Source organism: Cervus canadensis, chromosome 22 (assembly GCF_019320065.1).
Source record: "Cervus canadensis isolate Bull #8, Minnesota chromosome 22, ASM1932006v1, whole genome shotgun sequence".
Taxonomy (NCBI): Eukaryota; Metazoa; Chordata; class Mammalia; order Artiodactyla; family Cervidae; genus Cervus; species Cervus canadensis.
In genome coordinates, this window is record NC_057407.1 from 11,800,727 (window position 1) to 11,823,601 (window position 22,875).

General features: G+C 51.0%; 1 protein-coding gene across 5 annotated transcripts in view; it reads right to left on the minus strand.

Moving 5' to 3' along the window:
* The window catches only part of POC1A (POC1 centriolar protein A), a 118,526-nt gene that overhangs the window by 55,117 nt on the left and 40,534 nt on the right, over positions 1–22,875 (minus strand). For 2 of the 5 annotated variants that reach the window (XM_043441906.1, XM_043441908.1), the window contains exons 2-6: positions 11,801–11,885; positions 10,648–10,819; positions 10,095–10,274; positions 8,608–8,715; positions 7,476–7,591 (exon numbers count right to left, since the gene is read on the minus strand). In XM_043441906.1, the coding sequence (XP_043297841.1) occupies positions 7,476–7,591; positions 8,608–8,715; positions 10,095–10,274; positions 10,648–10,808 (565 nt within the window). In that variant the 5' untranslated portion in view covers positions 10,809–10,819; positions 11,801–11,885. Of the gene's footprint in view, positions 1–7,475; positions 7,592–8,607; positions 8,716–10,094; positions 10,275–10,647; positions 10,820–11,800; positions 11,957–16,503; positions 16,848–22,875 lie in introns of those variants that run through there. The other 3 variants (XM_043441904.1, XM_043441903.1, XM_043441905.1) reach the window with 3 other exon arrangements.

Here is a 22,875-nt window from a genome sequence, read left to right on the forward strand (position 1 = left end):
CCACCCTGACACGCTGAGCTTGCTTCTCCTCCTGTGGGGAGGCTACCAGATGATGCCTGGGAGGCCTGTACAGAGTGAGCCTGATGCCCCCCTCCACCACCCCAGGCATCCGACGCTACTCCAGGTCCTGCCACTTAACCCCCTTAACAGCTCAAGCCCCTCCGTGACTCTTCCCTACTACTCTAGCCCAAGCCCCACAATCCATGCTGCTGTCCCTCACTCTCCAAGACCTGACCCCCAGCCCTGTCAGCTCCCTAGCTGGGGGACGTTCCTACCCCTTGTTCCCCTTGAACCGGGAAGACCCTTGCTGGCCTCTTCCCCTGACCCTGTAGCTCAATGTTCAGTTACTGCCCCAGGGAAGCCTCCTTAGACCTCGCCATCAGGGCCTTGTTTTGGCCTCCTGAAGCACCATGAGCCTCTTCAAAGCAAGGGTTTTGCATTTATGTGCAGTTATTTCATTCCCCACTGGGTCCCCTAGAGACCATGTGCTCCACCTGGCAGGGGCTGTATTGGGTCCCTGACTCCCGGCTCAAGGCCTGACACTGAACGGGTCTCAAAAAGCAATTGGTGAGTGGGATCCAGACAAGACCCAGACAGGACACACGGGGATGGGCAGTGCGTGGACCAGCCAGCCACATCACAGCTTCTTAGAGCAGCTGCTGAGGAAGACCTGCTGCCTCCATACCCACTACTACTGGCCTGGGGGCAGCAATCAGCAAGACTACAGTAACCATGAACCCACCAAGTCAGAACAGCCATAAATATAAAGGCAAATTCTAAAACCAACCCCTCATCCTGGCACGTGAGCATGCAGGAATCACTGCTGGGCCAATAAACACCCCCACCATGAACTAGCCCTCCACAGAGCCGACAAAGGTGCATGGAGCCCCTCAAACACCAGCCCGGCCAACATGCAGGTTCTGGGGACTGTGGATTCACGTTCCTGAGCACACTTAGGGGAGACAGCCAGGACTTTACATAACATGATATTTAGGTCTGAACACTCTCAGCACCAGAACTCCGAAAGATGGCCAGGAGCGGGGCTGCCAGGATCCCCAGAGTCAGCTCCTGGAGCCAGAGTCCAGAGCCCCCACAGCCCAACATACTCCTACACCCAGGGTCAAAGGAAAAGGGGCAGCACCCTCAGTGTTTACCAAAAATAGGGGCATGGAGAGCAGAGAAGAAGTCATAGCAACCCCAGCTGAACTGAACAGGCAACAGCCACACACAGTAGCAGGAAGAACATGAATAGCGCACAGAGTGTGACTAAGCCCCCACATGTGGGGGCAACACCGACATGTGCAGACCCAGAAGAAGTGTGGACTGAAGCTCCTGACACAGAGCAGGACTTCTCTCTGAGGACGACAGGAATAGGGGGACCTCTAATTGTTCATCTACATACTTCCAGAATGTATTCACTATGATGACACAATTGAGTGAATGTTTAAAAAGTGAATCCTTCCTTTACCCTGAAAGAGTGTCAAGTCTGGGGAGCAGGAGACAGCGTCCTGCAGGCACCTCAGGGTGTGCGTGTCTAGGCTGCGAGCCAGTGCCCTGCTCCCAAGGGGCTGCATTCACCAGAAAGCAGCTTCACACTAGCGGTGAAGTCAGGGGTCGGGGGGGCTTGGGGTAGGGGGGGCGGAGGCAAACACAGCCAGATCCCCTGAGCCCTCAGCCCCACGGCAGACAGTGTTGAGAGTCAGCTGCGCAACCCCCCCCCCAACCTCACCACACCCCCATCTCCTCTTGGGCCTCCTCAAAATGCTGCTCCTGGCACTTCTGCCTCCCTGAGCCCGGAGAAGGGCACACTATTCTTGTTTCTGCAGCCCCTGGCAGCCTGCGCTGGCATGAGTGCCACCCCCGCCCCGACCTGATACAAAGCTGGGAGAGCCAGCAGCAGGATGGGGTGGGGAGGCAAGCTCAGGGAGCACAGGGCTTGTCCAGCACCAGCCAGGCGCAGGGGCAGGGCACAGCTACCACGCCAGGGCCTCCCACCTGGCCAAGGCCACCCAAAGGAGGGAACTACCCCTCCTCCCTGAGGAAGGGTGCCCGAAGCCTTGCTCCACAATAAATGGCAGGAGTAGCAAAGGCCTCCTGGCTGGGGTAGAAATACCTGGAACCATTTATTGCAGAAGAGGGCTCAGCCTGGCAAGCCAGGCTTTTGGAGATGTGCCAGACTCCAGAACCAACCCCCTTTCCCCACTCGCTCAGCCATCTCATCCACCAGCCCTGTCAGCCTGGGGCAGGTTCTCCGGCTCTGCAGAGGGTGGGACTGTGCCAGGGAGGCCTCTTAAAGAGTTAGCCCTGCACGACAGTCCCCCTGCACGACGGAGGCCCAGCTGCCCCACGAAGGGGTGAGCCTCCTGTCACAAAACCCTGAGCAGTGATGGCCCACAAACAATCCACTTTTCACCAAGCCCGAAGCTGCAGGCCCTCTGCCTGGCTCCACGGCAGACATGAGTGACGGCTGATGGCAGGCTGCCAATCAGGCACAGCTGTGGGCTACACTCCACCCCCACCACTACCCCAGAGAAGAGATGCAACTCAGGGTCAGAGATGTACCAGCTCAAGGTCCTACAGGTCACCAGGGTGCCAGGGAGTGGGCCTGAGGTCACTGCAGACCCTGCCCCCAGTACTGGAACAGGTCACAGCTTGTGGCCTAAGGAGACACCTGGGTATCCACAACCTGACTGCACAGCTCTTCCTGCTGAACCCTCAGCAAACCTGCCCCCCTGCCCAATGGGCTCCAAACTGGCCAAGGGACCCAGGTGCCCAAGCAGCGGGTCCCTTCCGGGGACAGGCCACACCAATGCCAAGCCGCACCACACTCCCCACCCCACCAAGGGGCTCGGCACCTACCACCCAGGGTGGCTCTCACAACACAACTGGCATCACGAGTGACACAGAGGCTGTGGGCATACAAGACCTATGGGTTCACACAGTGAAGGTGTTCTGATATCAGCAGCAAAGGACACTCTAAACACTGCTCTTCAGGAATGTTGTGTGAACGCTGGCTCAGGGACAGTGGGGGAGAGGCAGTGAGTTGGCCAGATCAGGCAGGACAGTGCCTGGCCTCACAATCAACCCTTTCAGTCTCCAAAACCCAAAAAGGGTGCAGACCTGCCCTGCTGGCTACACAGCAGCTTTAAAACCTTCCATGACCATGTCTGGGGTTAGGGCGGGGCATCCAGGGGGTTGCTAAGGACCAATGTACAGAGAAGCTGGAACTCTGAGCTCTAACTGGAGCTTCTGGAGAGAGCCAAGTCCTCTCAGAGGCCTTGGGCAAGTAAATGACCGGAATCAACACAGCGTGAGGAATCTGCAGATTCTTCGCTGCACGACCCAGGCAAGCCTCAAACACCCCATCTGTGAAATGGGGAGCAGCCCTGCCCTGCTGACCACCCAGCCCTGTCCCTGGATATCGAACACACGTGCCTGGAAACCACAAAGCACATGAAGCGATCGGGGACAAGGCTGCTCAGATGTCTGAACAGTCTTAGTGTGGGCTCCGAGCATATGGCGCCTAAGCCACGTCCGTGGGGACTGGCACTCCCGGGGCTCCAGCGCCCCACCAACTCCTTGCTGAATTGGGAAATCAGAACTGCTCTCTGCAGTGACAGGCCAGAGCAAGACACTCCTCGCCTGAGACAAAGGGTGCCAGCCACCTGCTGTCACCCAAAGTGATTCTAACACCCCAACAAGGGACGGGAAGTACCCTCCACAGAGCAGGATTTTGGTGGGTGGCCACAGGCAGCCTGGGCTTGCTGGCCACACACTGCAGTATCACAAACCAATTTCTCGGAAAAGCACAACAGCCTTATGCACTCAAACCCCAATCAGGGGAGACACTGGATGTCACTGGCCTTAAAAACTTTCCCCTGGGTGTCTTAAGGGGTCAGAAAACAACTTAGGGGCCTGTTGCCAAGGGGCTGGGAGCCCTTCTTGGCGATTCAGCCTCCCAGGGATCCCCCGACCTCTTGTGGTGGGGGGACAGCTGCTACTCAGGGGCTAGGAGCACCTCTCAGGTCAAAGGTGCTGCCACGGCACTCTGAAGGGGAGCGGCTGGACCTGAGCAGACCTGACCAGGTCCCCCGCCCAGCAAAGAGGGTGAGGGGTGGACCCCCAACCAAGGGCTCAAGGTTTCCTTGAGCCGTGGAGGCTGAGCCCAGAGGTGGTGGGATAAGCCTGCTGCCTTGTGAATAGCTGCTGTGTGCCATGCACTGGGCAGGGAGTTCAGAGGGAATCCAGCTGTCTGTGGGGTGCTTCAGGCCCCTGAAGTCTCTGGTCCCTAAGGCGGGGGTGGTGCTTAGGAATCAAATGCTTCAGGCTTGCTGAGTGGCTGTCATGAGAGAAAAGTACCGCTGTACTAACACACGGAAATTCCCCTGCGGAGCCCATCAGCCTCATGCACCTCAGGCCCCCTCAGGACTCGACTTCTGATGCCACCCGAGTCCACCCACCACCCCCTAGCCCTGCCAATCATGGACCCTCCCACCCCCACCTGCTGCCAAGCCCGCTCCCTCAAGAACCCGAGGTACCTCTCCCCAGCACCCTCCACTCTCCTCCAGGCTGTGGGTCACCACACCCCTGACCACCCTCTTCAGGACACCCTGCTTTGCTCCACTCCCCTGGCTCCACTGTCCTTAGCCGTCCACTGCGGGGAGACCAGGCCCCCACCCGTCACTCTGGATGCTTTGTGGATCTTTTTCTTCCATGGCCCCTCAAGCTCAGAGATGCAGGATGTGTCCTCAAACCTTCTCACACCCCAGATCCCCAGGGCTCAGCTGGCCCCTCCACCCCATAGCATCAGCTTTGCCTCTATGCAGTCTCCAGAACCCATCTTCTGGGCCTGACCCCTGCCTCACTCTCATGTCCAGCCTTCACCCAACATCGGGCATGGACAGCCCGCCCACCAGGCACATGGCTTCCTACTCAAGCAGGCTCTCAGCACTGCTATCCTCTCAGATGCCTGTCACCTCTTCACCCCATCCCAGCACGTCCAGCCAGGACATGGGCTACAGCATGGCGCTCCAGGCCCTCCCCTGCAGGTACCTGTTGCTGTACCTCATCAACACCAGGCACCCGATCCATCAGACGTGTGCCTGGACTCTCCCAGGGTCACCTGGAGATTTTCCCCACCAGTACAAAGATTTATGTGGTAAAACCACATACCCAGTACTAGACTGTAATCCTCATTTGGATTCTCCCCTCAGATCCTCACAAATCCCATCAGGCAGGCTAACACCACCTCTTCACAGACGGGAAGCGGAGTCCAGACGCTACTCCACCTCATCACCTCCCTGCCCATCTCTCCCTGTCCAAGGCGCCCTGACCTCACACTGAGAGACAGCATTCCCGCCCAACACCACTCCGCTCCTCCTACCTTCCCCCATCAGTGTGCTGATGTACAGTTTCCAACTTGGGCCTGGCCCAAAGCAGGAGAAAGGTCTCTAAGGCTCAAGGAGAGGAGAGGCGTGGTCTCCAAGGAGAGGGCAGACCCTGCTGGGGCTCTGTTCTAGAAGCTGCTGTCTGAAACAGCCATCAGTGACAAACCCCAGAGTTTCCTGCTGAAGCAAGAACCACTCTTGCGGCTGGCCCCTGCCACCTGGTGGTGGTGTGCAGTACTGCAGGCCTGGGCCAGCTGGGCCAGCCTTGCTAGGAAACCAGACCTGAGGACCCCAGGACAGACTCAGCAGCATCAGCATCACCAACACAACTTAGGTATTCTCTCAGTTCCTGTCACGGACCAACTCATCACACTCCCAACACCACCTATGAAACACGGCTCATCATTGTCCCAGAGGTACACAGAGTCAAGTAACCTGCCCAAACTCACCCAGCAAGGAATGCTGAAGGTGTGTAAGAGCCACTCTCGACCACGTGCTTTTCAAGACCAGGATCCACTCTCCCTTCTTGGAAGGTCTGTTTCTTTAGTCACCCCAAAAAATGTTAGCCTCAAACATCTAAGACTCAGAACAGCCTGTTGGGGGTGCAAGGGGAGAACTCTGAACCCCACACCCCACAACTTTGTACAGATATGTCCTTCTTCTCCACTTACTCCTTGGAAGGAAAGTTATGACCAACCTAGACAGCATATTAAAAAGCAGAGGCAAAAAAAGCAGGACCAACAAAGGTCCGTCTAGTCAAGGCTATGGTTTTTCCAGTGGTCATGTATGGATGTGAGAGCTGGACCATGAAGAAAGCTGAGCACCGAAGAATTGATGCTTTTGAACTGGGTGTTGGAGAAGACTCTTGAGAGTCCCTTGGACTGCAAGGAGATTCAACAAGTCCATCCTAAAGGAGATCAGTCCTGGGTGTTCATTGGAAGGACTGATGTTGAAGCTGAAACTCCACCTGATGCAAAGAGCTGACTCATTTGAAAAGACCCTGATGTTGGGAAAGATTGAAGGCAGGAGAAGGGGATGACAGAAGATGAGATGGTGGATGGCATCATCGACTCAGTGGACATGAGTTTGGATGAACTCTGGGAGTTGATGATGGACAGGGAGGCCTGGCGTGCTGCGGTTCATGGGGTCGCAAAGAGTCGGACACGACTGAGCTACTAAACTGAACTGAACTGTCCTTCCCGTTTTCGGGTGTGAATTTTTTAAGTGAGCCTTGAAACTTAGTCCCAAGTCCACAACCACAGTTCTTCAAACTACTCTAGCTCTGACTCTCCCTGGTCTTGCCCCAAACCCCCAGGTCTGTCCACCCACTCAGCCTCCGACAGAACTCCCAGCTCCTCCTGTGGCACCTCACCAGCTCCCTTCCCAGGTCCCCATCCCCACAACTGTGGTGACTCACATCTCTACCCAGTCACACCTGCCCTGAGGCCAGTTCCATACCCCCGTAGCTTCAGCTATCTCTTCTTGAGCTCACACAAGACTAACCCCACCCCCATCTCCCTCCTGGAGCCTGCCACCCTGCCTCCCAAGAGCTACAATTAAATAAGGAGACACAGCACCAAGGCTGTGTTTACAAGCCTGGTCCCTAACAAATGGACCCTCCAAACAGCTCCTGGCTCCACGTTTGTGGAGAACACCGTGGAACCAGAGGTGCCCGAGGTCCCACCAACACAGAGCTCTTCTGACAAACCTGCCCCCTCACCACCTCCAGGCTATCAGCCTGGCCCCAGAGCACGGAGCGTCTGTTACAGGGGGAGGCAAGTGGCATACACAGCCCCGGAGAAGTGCCCCTCGAGAGGGGAGCCTCCATTTAGCCCTCAGTGTGCGTGAGGTTCTGCCACTTCACAAATGGCCACCAGAGGGCTGGTGGATGCCAGATAGTAACCCCTTCCATCCCCGAGCCAAGTTTCCAGACAGCCACGCCATAGATGACCCACCCCTGGAGATCCCAACAGACCCAGGGCTCCCTACAGCTAGCCAGGGCTGTCCTGGGGCCCAGTGAAGCCCCGCAGCCCTGAGCTAGACAGCTGGCGCAGCACAGCCCCGCATCAGCCCCTCAGGGACACTCACACTGATAGTGCTGTAAGAGCCGGTGAGTCCGCACGTCCCACACCTTCACTGTGTTGTCCATGCCAGCAGCAGCGATGCACGTACCACTGGGGTGGAAGTCCACGTAGGTGACAAAGCTGGAAAGAGGGGGCCACCGAGTGCTGCAGGAGGCCTGACCTGACTCAGAACAGACTCCAAAACGTCCAGCACTTCCCCATGCCCGCACATCTGCTCATGCCACTCCCTCAGCGCAGAACACCTCCCTGCTGCCCTGTGTCTTTACCGGGCGGGCAAGGGAAGGCAGAAAGGAGAGAGAGGGTGAGGAAAGAGCTAGGAGTGACCTGAGGGGGACTTCCAGAAGCAAGTCTCAGCACAAACCTCTAAATTCGAGCAGAGACACTGCTCTTCAGACCAAAGGTCAGCCAGCTGCTTGCAGGCTTTCAGTCAGAGCCGGTGCCCCCACCTGAGCCAGAGGCCGGGCAGGCCCTGACAACTGAGGCCCAGATAAGAGGGGCCAGCAGGTTCCAAATCCTCTGCTCACCTATTCCTAGGAGACAAGCTTAGGGCCCTCAACAGACTCATATGTGACACCCAGGATGGTACTGTGGCCCCAGGAGGGGCCCTGATGTGGGGGTCTCAGCCTACTGGGGGCAGAAGCTGGGGTTCATTCGGGGACCCAGATCAGGTGAGTCCCTGCTCAAACACAGGCGCCTCTCTCAGTGATGCCACACAATACAAACAGCCACCATCCGCCACAAGAACCTGAACAGCCTTTCATTTATAAAGTCGTCACCGAGGAGAACATACTAACATCCTTTTGGGGGTCTGGGTTCAACCTCTTCAGACAAACGTGTCACAATTCTGAGAACTAGAAAATGAAGGGAAGAGAGAGCCCCAAGAGTTTCATGCCTTGAGGTTAAGCCTCTTATTGTTCATGGGGATGGGAATGAGGCAGAACCTTTCTCTCTCTCTCTCTCTCTCTCTCACACACACACACACACACACACACACACAAAGATGCAGAGCCAGGGAGCAGCAGAGACATGGCTGTGGGCCCCAAATGCCACCACCGGAGGCCCCTAAGGCCTTTTCATGCCCTAGTCTGTGCTGTTCCCCAGGGCCTACAGGTGGTGGAGAGGATCTAGGAACTTACCCGCCATGCTCACAGTACGAATGGACACACTCCCGGCTGGTCTTGTCCCACAGTTTGACAGTTTTGTCATCACTGGCGGATACGATGAGCCGCCCATCCGGGGAGAACCTGAACCAGGGTGACAGGAGACACACCACCAATCAACAGACATCACAGGCGCCACACACCACCTTCCAGTCACTCTTCTTGAGCTGCCCAGCACAGGAATGCACTGGGGCCACACACCCTGCTCTGACCCTGAGTGATCCAGGGCAAATGCTCTTTTCTCTACAAGATGGGCCAGAAGGGTGCCCACCTTCTGGTGAGCAGGTAAGACGTCACCCCCAAGGGGTGACCAACACTGCACATGGCAACATGTATGCTGACTCTGGTGTTGTAGCATCAAAGTGGCCCAAAGCTCACTATGGACATCGTTATCCTGTCCCCAGATTCCCTGAGTCCATATGTTACTCTGAGAACGGGTCAGCAAAATCAGATGCCAACCAAAAAGGATTGAGGTTCTGGAGACCCACCACCAAAGGCCTGGTATGAGTTCAACACTCAATTGCTGGCCAGGCTCCTCCTACTCTCAGGAGCTCAACGGTGAGGGCCTCTCACAACAGCCAGGGACCTCCCAGGACAGAGAACCGAGTGCCCTAGAGAACAAGCAACTTCATGGGGTCCCCAGAAGAGCACAGGTCAACAGTCCCAATCTCTGACTCCCACGGTTTCCTGGTGTCCCCAGACACCCCAACCTCTTCCTCTGGAGCACAGAGATTTGACACGTGAGATCTGTTGAAATAGAATAAACCAGAAGTAGGCATAGCTGTGTCTGCAGTTTTTAGGCCTTGAAAAGTACTTTCATAACCTGGCCCCACCCCCACAGTACTGGCCCCCGTACCAAAAGGAAAACCAACTTCCAGACCAACCCCATCAGAAGCCTGGGCCCCCATCAGGCAGCTCTGGAGCAAAACCCATCTCTGAGGAGCAGAGCATCCAAGAGCTAAGGAGGCAAGCCTCAGTGCCAGGGACCCAGCTTCTAAGCCCAGCTCTGCCACTTACTCTCTGTGTTGAAGTGCAAGAAACTGCACTGCTCTGAACCTCAGGTTCCTCATCTGCAAAACGGCAACGAAGCCACCAACTTGCAAGACTGCCATGAGGAGTTAGAAGAAAATGTCTAGAGATGGTATGACGTTATCTTGTTGTTGCTATTGCTAATAAGTGGCCCCTGATGACCCACTTTGGGCTGCGTCAGCACAGATGTCGGGGGTCGACTGTGGCCAGCAACTGGCTAACTTATCCCTCATGCATTAGCTCGGTGAAACTTTGACAGCTTACAATGTGAGAACTATTAATGTTCTTATTCACAGATAAGGATGTTGAGGCTCGGGAAAAGTAAAGAGTGGCTAAGTAACTTGTTCAAGGTCAGGATGATGGCACCTGGCATCTTTTCTGTACCCCCAACCCCTGGGGTCTCTCCAACAATCTCCAGGTAGGACTATACTCACTTGGCACAGCGGACCCAGTTGATATGCTGGCTCAGGGAGAACAGGAATTTCTGGCGATGAGTTGACCACACCTTGACTGTCTTGTCATCGGAGGCTGTCACGAAGGACTGGCCATCGCTGCAGAAATGGACACTCCTCACTGTGGCCGTGTGTGCACGAAACACAGTTGACTCGCCTTTGCTGCAAGGATGGGTATCCAGAGTCAGGAAATCCATAAACCCATTAAAGGCACATCAAAGCTCTCCCCACTCCTCAGGACCCTCCCAAAGTCAATCCAGGCCTGAGTACCCCAGTCCCCAAAAAGGGAAGCAACAGCCTCCCCCACAGGAGCAGAACCCCTGCCCACCACACCCACGTGCAAGCAGCATCAGGTGGGATCCTCCCAGGATGGCTGGGGTCAGCCCAGAATCTCCCTGCTGACCCTGAGGGGAGGGCCCTGACTGAAGCCCCAGCTTCTAACGGCACCCCCTCAGAAGTGAGGCAGATGTCCTACTGTGACCAGTCCAGCACCAGGGCCAAGACTCAGACAAGCCCCTTCACATCTTTAACTCACACGTTGGGTACCCATATGCGGACAGTCTTGTCACGGGAGCCAGAAGCAAGCAGGTGTCCCGAAGGGGAAAAGTTCACACAGGTTACGGCGTCCTTGTGGCCAGCAAATCGGTAGGCACGTGACTGGGGCTTCATGTGCCACACCATAAGGCACGAGTCCATGGAGCCACTGGCTGAGGAGAGAGCAGACACATGACCCTCAGCCCGAGCAGGCTGGAGCCTCCACCAGGAGCTGGGGCAGGGTGGGCAGCAGGGAAACTCGGTGTCAGAGCCAGCTCCATCTTCCCCGTCTTCACAGTCACACCTCCAGTGACTGCTGAGCGGGGGTGTGGAGAGCCTATGTATGGCCTGTTGACTCTCCAGGCAGCAGGTCCACACAGGAACCAGCCCAGGAGAAGCCCATCACAAGCCAGCCCTGGGCTGCAAAGGTCCCAGGTCTCCCCAGAGACATACTCTGAGGCTCTAGAGAGCAAGTCCTCCTAAAACTGGAGAGCCAGCTCAACCCAGTGGGCTCATTACCGTTAAGAGGATCCATCAGAAGGGCCCCGAAACAGACCCCAAATGACTCTGGTTCCCTTTTAACCTCCAGTGTATCATGAAACCAGCAGTCTCCGGCAGGAGACCTTGACGATGGCATGAAAGGGGAAGCTCATCCATAGAAACAAGAAAACTGCAGCCATGACAGCCATGTATGAACCCTCAAGTGGCCAAGAAGGGGGCACTCAGCTGCAGCATAAGGGCAGAGGGGGGAAGGGCATACCCAGCTCTGCTCCACAGCTTTCTCACTGGTGGGCATCTTCAATAAGAAGGCGTGCCCATGGCACTGTGGACAACAGAATCAGTAACGACCCAAGGGAAATGCTATTGTTTAGGGCCATTCTGAGGCCAGACCTCAGAGGTAGATGGGGTGTGGAGGGAAAAGCCCAGAACTAGGTCCTACTCTCAAAGGCTTTATGATCTTAGCAAGGTCCCCAACCTCTCTGAGGTTCTCCACGTGCAGAATGGAACTCATAAAGCCTAGTGCCCAGAGCACTGGCTGGCTGAAGCAGGCTACAGGTCTAGAGAAAGCACCTGAGTTATTGTGCCCTGCTCCCCCCGTGCCACACCTCCCAGGTAGAAACTCGACCTTCTCAGTCCAAGATGTCTCCTCTTACCCAGCTGCTTTGTGTTGAGACTGAAGTCCACAGAAGTGACTGCATCTCGATGGCCCTTAAAATGCCTCTCCAGCGAGGGGTCCTCCTGAGGGAGAGCCAGGGTCAAATGTGTGAAGCCTGGATGAGGAAGGGGCTTCCCTAGGTCCAAGACACTTCCTAGAACAACCAGGAGGGTTTAAAAATGCTCAAGGTATGATCCCTTATATGGGAAAATTCTAAGGAATCACTAAACGACTATTATAATGAACAAGTTCACAAAGGTTACAGGATACAAAATAGACAAAAATCAAGTTTATCAACAATGAACACTGTGAAAAATAAAAGTATGAAAACAATTCCATTTATGATACATAAAGAAAAAACTTAGGAATAACTTAAAAAAGATGTGCAAAACACAGTGAGAACTAAAAAAAATCACTAACTCCTTGGAAAAGACCCTGATAGTGGGAAAGATTGAGGGCAGGAGGAAAAGTGGGTGACACGGGATGAGGTGGTTGGATGGCATCACCAACTCGATGGACATGAGTTTGAGCAAGCTCAGGGAGTCAGTGATGGACAGAGAAGCCTGGTGTGCTGCAGTCCATGGGGTCGCAAAGAGTCGGATACAACTGAACTGAACTATATGATGATCTATTATTTCTATCTGGTTTGTCTCACTTTTCTATTTCATATTCAGTGCTCCCATTTCATTCAGTTTATGTTCTCCAATTTCTCCATCTCTCTTTTTTTTTATGTTCTTTCTGAAGCCTTTATCAAGTACAGTGAAAATCTTTTGTATACATATATATAAATATATACAAATGCATAATATATATAGAAGAAAGTTTATGAATTTTTTCTAGTTTGTTTCACTTATTCTATTTCATATTCAGTGCTCCCATGTCCTTTAGTTTATGTTTTCCAATTTTTCCAACTCTTTCATTTTTTGATGTTTTTCTCAAGCCTTTATCAAGTTATCAGGTGTAGTAGAAAAGCTCTTGTATACATATAATAAATAATACACATATATGTTTTAGAAAACTTAGGGATTTTTGCCTAACTAAAAAATTTATGACATTTTGATTCCACTTGTTTGACTTAGTATGAAACGTAATGCAATGTATCTAATTTTTAAAAAGATATGCAACAAGCAACAAAGGTTTATTGTATAGCACTCTACAGGGAATTATAATCAATATTTTGTAATAATAAAAATAATTTCAAAAATAGTATGTGTATATGTATAACTGAATCACAAAAAAAATTCTATTTTTTGAAATTTAATGATGTTTATCTTTTAGCCAGTTTTTTAAAATGTCCTATGTATGAGATACAAAATTTTAAATATATTTGTGTAGGATGTAAGATTAAGTAGGATATAAGATTAAATTAGTATAAATAGAAATCTATTATATTTAAATTATTAATGACATCATTCAAGATGCTATTTTTTCTGCCTTGATAAAATAGTCTCAGAGAAATGTTAATATATCTCACAATGATTATATATATTTTTTCTTTTCCCTTTGTTTCTTCGATTTTTGCTTTATGTTTGCTTCTTGTTATTAGGTGTCTAATGGTTTATGATGTCTATCTTGTTTGTGAATCGTACCTTTCGTCATAAAAAATATTTATCCTTATTTCATTTAAAAATAAATTAATTTTAAAAAAAGATCCAGATAAATGGAAAGACATCCCATGTCCATAGTTTGGATAACTTAATATTAAGGTGAAATACTCAAGTTGATCTAAAGGGAGTCAATAGACTCTCATAAATATCTCAGATGCCTTCTTTTTTTGGGGCAGAAATTCACAAGCTAATCCTAAAATGCATATAAAACATAAAACAGCCAGAATAGACAAAATATTATTTTAAAAAAAAAGGACTTCTCTCCTGATCCAGTGGTTAAGAATCTGCCTACCAAAGCAGGGACAGAGGTTCAACCCCTAGTCTGGTAAGATCCTACATCCTGCACAGCAACTAAGCCGATGCACAACTACTGAGCCCATGCACCTAAGAGCAACAGGAGAAGCCACCGCAGTGAGAAGCCTGTGCAACGCAACTAGAGAGGGGCCCGTGCTCACAGCAACGAGAGAAAGCTCAAGTGCAGCAATAAGACACAGCACAACCCAAAATATGTTAATCAGTTAAATTAATAAAGTTTTTAAAATAAAAGTAACATATAAGAAAAGAGGGGTGTTTCCCTAGTGGTCAGCGGTTAAGAGTCCACCCTGCAATGTAGGCAACACAGGTTTGATCCCTGCTCCGGGAAGATCCCACACTCGGACAAGCAACTAAGCCCATGCACCACAACTACTGATTCTGTACTCTAGAGCCCAGGAACCATAACTCCTGAGCCTACCTGCTGCAACTACTGAAGCTCGTGTGCCCTGGAGCCTGTGCTCCGCAACAAGAGAAGCCCAAGCACCGCAACGAAGAGTAGCCCCCGATCTCAGCAACTAAAGAAAGCCTGCATTCAACAATGAAGATCCAGCACAGACAAAAATAAATCTTTAAAAAAAAAAAAAAAAGGAAAAACACTCACTATAGAAAATAATCTGGTAGTTTCTTAAAAAGTTAAACATAGGACTTCCCTGGTGGTCCAGTGGTTGAGAATCTGCCTACCAATGCAGGGGACATGGGTTTGACCCCAGTCCAGTAAGATTCCACATGCCATAGAGTAAATAAGCCTGTGCGCTACAACCCCTGAGCCAGTGCTCTAGAGCCCTCAAGCCCCAACTACTGAGCACACGTGCTGCAACGAGTGAAGCCCACGCTGTGCTCAGCACCAAACTGAGAAGCCCGCACGAGGAAAGGAAGAATAGCTCTCGCTCACCGCAACTAAAGCCATGAACACCCGGCACAGCGATGAACACCCAGCACAGCCAAAGACAAAAATAAATACTTTTTAAAAAACTTAAACACAGAATTATCAAATGACCCAGCAACTGTAGGTTAATACCCGTAAGAATTGAAAGCATTCTCACACTAAAGCCTGTACAGAAACATTCACAGCAGTATTAATCATAATAGCACAAAGTGGAAAAACCTACTGTTCATCAACAGATAAATGGATAAACGACATGTGGTACATCCATACAACAGGATATTTATTCAGTCACGAAATGGAAATATGTACAGCTTTGAAAACATTATGCTATAAGTGAAAGACACCAAAGGCCACATTTTGTCTGAGTCCATTTATATGAAGTGTCCAGAATAAAGACAGAAAATAGATTCGTGGCTGACAGGGACTGAAGGGGCCGAAGGGAGGGGATGCAGGGGGAGTGGGGAAGAAGGAGAGCAACTGCTTAATGGGTACAGGTTTCTCTCTGGGGTAATCAAAATGTTCTGGAAACACAATAATGCTTACACAATACTGTGAGAGTACTAAAAACCACTGAATTTTACACTTCAGAAGGGTGAATTTTATGGTATATGAATAACATCTCATCAAAGTTATTTTTTCAAAGACCCAAGGAGAGAAAACGGGGACTTTCAGCAACTCCCATCTCAAGAATCGGATCCCATACCCTCAATTCCACTGTGGACTAACTAGTAAAACCGAAGGTCCACCCTGAACAAGCCCCTGAGGCTTTACCATCACCTCCACTCCACCCAGCATCACAGAAGCTGTAGATTAGGAAGACATGGCGATAATATTCCAGAGACTTCTCCATCCAACAGCAATTCATGTTGGAGAGTTATATCCCAGCCACGCAAAAATCTCTCCCTACCCCAAACATCAGTAACCTCAAAGCAGCATTTTGGGGGGACCAGGGAGCCCAGCAAAACCTCCTCTTTGGGGAAAACCCGTCCTTGGTGCAGAGCAAGGACTCCAAAGAGTTGTAACCAGAACAAAGGTTCCCGTCCCCCATGCCCCGCTCCACCCCCAACACACCTGCCTTTCACCTAGAGAGGGAACGGCAACTGGGGGAGGGCGGGGAACAGAGCAGAAACGGCTCCACCTGAGCTTCTTAGAAAGAACACGGGTAAAACACTACCCCCACGAGGGCACGGTCAGATTTGCCCCGAGCCAGCGGACCCCTGAAATCTCCCAGCACCCTCTCTTCCAATGACACAGGCTTGCTGGTTTCTCATTTCCCCCAAAAAAGGTTTATATACTGGGGGGGGGGGGGGGGGGGGGGAGACACCATTAAGGGTCAAAAGGCCTGCTTCCCAGGCTGCGCCCTCGGCTCACGTGCCCAGACACCTAAGAAAGCCAACAAGCCACCACTCAGCGTCACTGACTTTCACAACCCAGCAGAGAGTACCCTGGCAGGCCTCTGGAAGGAACTGGGGCTGAGAGAGGGCTGTCTGTCACACTGACGCAGGCGTCCCGGGGGCCGAGCTGTTCCCACACAGGGAATAGGTACACTCTCAACAAGCCCCCCATTCAGCCACCCACTGCTCAGGGAAACGGAGACTGAAACTAGAGAGGCCTGGCACTGACCACAAGTCACACCTCCAGTCAGGCCGTACTAGTGTCTGCCCAGCTAGGAAGCAAAACCCGAGCGCAGAGTCTACTGGTTTGTTAGCCCCGGCAGCGCGAACAGGGCCTGGCTCGCAAAAGGCGTTCACCAGGTGGCCGAACTCAGCACCGCCTGCACCGACCGAAAACTAGGGCCAGAGAGGACCGGCTCGGAACCCCGCATCCGGCTAGGCGCCCACTGTCCCCGCAGAGAGACTAAAGCCCCGGCGGCCGCCGCTGACAGAAACTTACCGGGCAGGGCGCGGTCATGGCGGGGCCAGGGGCGCCCAAGGCGCCTGAGGAGCGTGAAGGAGCGGCGGCTGCCGTTGCGGCGCGTTCAGTTTCCGCGCCCCCAACCACCGCCAATAGCAACGCGGGTCTCTTCACCCCGCCCCGCCCACCGCGGTTAAAGGAGACGCGGCTCCTCAGGCTTTTGCCCGTCGACCCGAAGGAAAGCTGTAGGGCTGGGTCCACGGTCTCTGCGTCTAGCGCCACCTGGCCAGGCAACCTACGGACGGCGCCGCCAAATGCCTCTGTCCACCGTCACACATTCCCCCTGAAAAATTAAAAATTTCAGGAATAAAGGGTTCCCCCACCGACCCGTAGCCAGGCTAAAAAGACCATGAACAGAGCCTTCTGGGATTGCAGTTCCTAAACGGTCCTCATCCTTGTGTCTGGAGGGTACCAGGACTACATTTCCCAAGATGCCACGAGGGTGGGGCCGGGATTAACCACCCAAAGCCAACGCTTTAAGGATCCCGGAAGTAGAAGGTGTGGCTCGATGTGCTTGTGTTCTCTAAAAGCGCTCGCGAGGCCGGCTTTTTTCTCAGTACCCCCATTCAGAGCCAATTATTCGCCCTTCAGGAATTCTTTAAGTGGTTCGCTCCTCCGAACGCGCTTAAAACAAGTGTCTGTTTAAAAGAACGCTAGTCGCTCGGAATCACATCCGTGGAGTCGAAAGTCCTGGGATATATTCTCAGTTCTTGCCCTGATTCGCTGTGTGACCTCGGGGAAAAAGGAACCCTGCTCTGTGGACCTCAGTTTCCCAGTTTGTGATATGAGAGGGTGTTTCGCAGCCTGACCTTCTCAGGACCCTCAGCGCTGAGTACCCGATGTAAATTACAATACCAGTTTAAAAGAGGAAACAATGGAGGGACCTGTCCACCAGAGGCCGTCCTTGCTCACTTTCTGCTGTCCTTAGACGCGCGCCCCCACCCCCACCCCCACCCCAAACTGGGCCTAATCTAGACTGGACATTTTTCAAGATTTGTGAATCTTCCATCACCTCTCTGGTGAAGTATGGATTGTCCATACTTAAAATGAAGCAGGGCAAAGGCTAACAGTTTTGTCAAGAGAACATACTGGTCATAGCAAACACCCTCCTCCCACAACACGAGAGGACTCTACACATGGACATCACCAGATGATCAATACTGAAATCAGATTGACTATATTCTTTGCAGCCAAAGATGGAGAAGCTCTATACAGTCAGAAAAAAAAAAAAGACCGCGAGCTGACTGTAACTCAGATCATGAACTCCATATTGCAAAATTCAGATTTAAATAGAAGAAAGCAGGGAAAATCACTAGGCCATTCAGGTATGACCTAAATCAAATCCCTTATGATTATACAGTGGAAGTGATATATAGATTCAAGGGATTAGATCTGATAGAGTGCCAGAACAAATATGGATGGAGGTTCATGACACTGTACAGGAGGTGGTGATCAAAACCAACCCCAAGAAAAAGAAATGCAAAAAGGCAAAACAGCTGAGAGAAGAAGAGAAGCTAAAGGCAAAGGAGAAAAGGAAAGATATACCCATCTGAATGCAGAGTTCCAAAGAATAGCAAGAAAGCCTTATGTGAGCAATGCAAAGAAATAAAGGAAAACAATAGAATAGGAAAGACTAGAGATCTTGTCAAAGAAAACTAGAGATACCAAGGGAACATTTCATGCAAAGATGGGCACAATAAAGGACAGAAGTGGTATGGACCTAACAGAAGCAGAAGAGATTAAGACGAGGTGGCAAGAATACACAGAACTATACAAAAAAGATCTTCATGACCCAGATAACCACGATGGTGTGATCACTCACCTAGAGCCAGACATCCTGGAGTGTGAAGTCAAGTGGGCCTTAGGAAGCATAGCACTATGAACAAAGCTAGTGGAGGTGAGGGAATTCCAGCTGAGCTATTTCAAATCCTAAAAGATGATGCTGTGAAAGTGCTGCACTCAATATGCCAGCAAATTTGGAAAACTCAGCAGTGGCCACAGGACTGGAAAAGATCAGTTTTTGTTCCAATCCCAAATAAGGGTAATGCCAAAGAATGTTCAAACTGCTGCACAATTGTACCCATTTCACATGCTAGAAGGTAATGCTCAAAATCCTTCAAGCTAGGTTTCAACAATACGTGAACCAAGAACTTCCAGATGTACCAGATGGATTTAGAAAAGGCAGAGAAACCAGAGATCAAATTGCCAACATTCACTGGATTATAGAAAGAGCCAGGGAATTCCACAAAAACATCAACTTCTGCTTCATTGACTTCACTAGAGCCTTTGACTGTGTGGATCACACCAAACTGTGAAAAATTCTTCAAGAGATGGGAATACCAGACCACCTTACCTGCCTCCTGAGAAACCTATATACAGGTCAAGAAGCAACAGTCAGAACCAGACATGGAACAACAGACTGGTTCCAAATTGGGAAAGGAGTATGACAAGGCTGTATATTGTCACCCTGCTTATTTAACTCATATGCAGAGTACATCATGCAAAATGACGGGCTGGATGAAGCACAAGCTGGAATCAAGATTGCAGGGAGAAATATCAATGACCTCAGATGTGCAGATGACATCACCCTAATGGCAGAAAGCAAAGGGGAACTAAAGACTCTCTTGAAGAAGGTGAAACAGAAGAGCGAAAAAGCTGGCTTAAAACTCAACACTCAAAAAACTAAGATCATGGCATCTGGTCCCATCACTTCATGGCAAATAGATGGGTAAAAAATGCAAACAGTGACAGACTTTATTTTCTTGGGCTCCAAAATCACTGCAGATGGTGACTGCAGCCATGAAATTAAAAGACACCTGCTCCTTGGAAAAAAAAGCAATGACAAACCTAGACAGTGTATTAAAAAGCATCACTTCATATAGTGATATGCTTATATAGAGACATCACTTCATATAGTCAAAGCTATGGTTTTTCTAGTAGTAATGTATGAAGGATGTGAGAGTTGGACCGCAAAGAACGCTAAGCACTGAAGAACTGATGCTTTTGAACTGTGCTGCTGGAGAATTCTTGAGAGTCCCTTGGACAGCAAGGAGATCAAACCAGTCAATCCTAAAGGAAATCAACCCTGAATATTCATTGGAAGGACGGATACTGAAGCTGAAGCTCCAATAGTTTGGCCACCTGACATGAAGAGCTGACTCACTGGAAAAGACCCTGATTTTAGGAAAGACTGAAGGCAGGAGGAGACGGGGATGACAGAAGATGAGATGGTTGTATGGCATCAACGATGCCATCCAATGGACATGAGTTTGAGCAAACTCCAGGAGATTGTGAAGGACAGGGAAGCCTGGCGTGCTGCATTCCATGGGGTCGTAAAGAGTCTCAGACATGACTGAAAAAAATGAACATAAACAAAACATAAACACTGATTAAGATTTGGCCAGGCCCTGAGATTTCTCATGATATCTAAATATCTAAGATGGTGTGTGCCTGGACCTGCATACCAGAGCCCACTGCAGTGAACTCAAAGATTGACAGTGGGTCGGGGAAGGGGGCAGCAGGGGGAGTTGGCATGTGGAGGAGTGAGTCTCTTCTTTGGACTTGGAAGGTCTGGAGCCAGACACAGGAAATAGATACATTTTAACCCTAAGAAGGAAATGGCAACCCACTCCATTACTCTTGCCTGGAGAATCCCATGGACAGAGGAGCCTGGCAGGTTACAATTCTTGGGGTTGCAAAGAGTCAGCAGGACTGAGCAACTTCACTTTTCACTTTCAATTTTTTTAACCCTAACTTCACTGTGATTTGGCTTAAAATTGGTTCCTGTATGTTAGAAGGGGCTTCCTATGTTAGAAACGTTCAGGCTCACTCAAGTTATACACTACTAAATTCTCCTTAAAACATGTATAGTATCACTTACACACATCCCAAAATTGTTCAGCATTGTTCAAATGACAGTTTTCAAGCTTTTCCTTCAACATCTGCATCTTACTCAGCTATTCTCTTGCCTACTGGCCAAATACTTACAATGAAAACACTAAGGAGGAAACAAATGCAGAAAACCATATCTATTACACATACAGGTTCATTCATTCTTGTTGCTGGGTGGTGGTTTTGGTTTTGTCAGTTGTAGTTAGAGAACACCTCTGGTCTACAAGAGTTCATAATCTACAAAACTGCATTTATAAAATCCTTCGGGAAAATGATTTTTAAATGTGATACTTGCTCAAAGTGAGAGGCAGTGGAAGATTTTACTCATCCTTGCTGGTCTTTCCAGCTCCCACTGTCTGCAATTCTTATACTTCAGGGAGGAGGAACTGAGGATGCCCCACTGCTCTTGTTCATTTACTCACCATAAAAATGCAGAGGTCAACTCTGACAAAACCACACAGACAACCTAGGATCCACCACAAGCACAGTCTCCATAAACCAAGATTGGCGCCTCCATGTCCCATGTTCTGGTGGAGCAGACTGAACCCCATTTCTGACTGGGAACTCCATGGGAGCAGGGGATGTTCAGTGTTGGAAGAGCTTTAATGTTGTTGGGGGGATCTCCATGTTGAGGAGGCTCAGAGAGACCTTCTTTTCCAAGCCCCCCTATGGCAGACATGTCTCTGTCCTGGTACACAGCCCACACACAGGGCCCCTGTAAGGGGGAGCCTTTCACCCTGTCACCACTCCCAGACCCCCTGCCACAAGGGACATGTGGCCCTCCTAAGGTTGGGGTGAACCAACCTAAGAGACTGCTCATAGATGGCACTCTGGTAGCAGGTCTCCCTGTTGTGGGAGTGACCCCTGCAGGATGACCCTCCCTAGGAAGACCCATTGCAATTCTGGGCCTCAGGGGAACCCACTGTGAAACTGGCATGCCCCTGCAGGTCAGCCTTCTTATAGGGGAGGCCCACCCCAAAGTGGGGAGAGGTTCCATGGAGTCCCCAGCCTTCAACCTCGCCTAGCTCTGCTCCACCATCTAGCAGCAGTGGCCACTCTGGGTATGCACACAGCTTCAGCCTGCCCTTGCGTGTTGCAAACAGTGGGTAGCATGACTAGAGTCGCCGCAACAATTCCTGGGATGATAAGGTCAGTGCACCCAGGGGACTCTGGGGCCAGTTTTCAGAAAGACACAGAGCTGGCCAGTAGCCACATTCCTCACCATCCACTCAAGCCAGACAGGGATGCCTCTGAGTACTTCTACCCACACCCCATAGGCATGACAAGCATGAAGCATGACCTCTATCCCACAGCCTCAAGAAACCCCATGAGAGATGCTGGACCTCCATTTCACATTGTCCAGGGAGAGGGGAACGGGCCAGGCAGCCCAACTATGTGGAGAGGGAATTCCACAAAACTGAGCCCCAACCCCCAACCCTGGCTCTGCACACGTGAGCTGGGAGAGGGATGCAGGCATTCACAAAAGGTATAAATTCAATTTGAACCATTTCCACTAGAGAAAACTTTCCAGTAGACAATTTGAACAGGGCTTCAGAGCAGTGGTTCTCAACCCTGGCTGCTGCTCAGAACCTCTGCAGGTGGGGCCAGGCACTGGTGTTTCTTAAAAGCTCTCCAGGTGAGTCTAGTGGGCAGCCACAGCTGAGAACTTACTCTCGAGATAAGTGGAACTGAGAGATCTTTCTGTGATGATGAAAATGTTCTGTATGCACACTGTCCCATGAGGTAGCACTGGTCACGCGTGACTGTCAAACACCTGAAATGTGGCTACTGTGCCTAAGCAATAGGATTTTAAATTTTGTTCAATTTTAATGAATTTAAATGTAAACAGCCATATGTGGCTAGTGGCTACAATATTGAACTGCACAGCCCTAAAAATAGGGACTGGCTCTATGGCCCTGGGCAAGTCACAGAGCCTCTTAGACTTTGGTCTCCTGGTGAGGCCGGGGGGGGCGGGGCACAGTGTCCAGTCCACGGTAGCCAGAGCAATTCACTGTCCCCATGTCCCCCTGCCCAGCCGAGGAGGGCTTGGAGTGCTCAGTTGCCCAGTCGGTCCAACTCACTGCAACCTCAAGTACTTTAGCCAGCCAGGCTCCTCTGTTCGTGGAATTTTCCAGGCAAGAATACTGCAGTGGGTTGCCATTTTCTACTTCAGGGGATCTTCCCAACCCAGGGATCAGACCTGCATCTCACATCTCCTGCATTGGTAGGCAGATTCTTTACCACTAGCACCACCTCGGAAGCCCGACGTTTGGAGACACCAACCCAAACCCAGGGGACTTGGGCAAGATGGAAGGATGCCAGGTCACAGCTCCTCGGGTCCCCTCACAGATCTTTGCTGGCTGCCCCCAGAGCACCTGGGGTGGGAACACAGGGCTAGATACCCAAGAAATTAGGATAATCACAGCCCTGAATTGTGGCCGAAAAATTGATGCTTTTGAA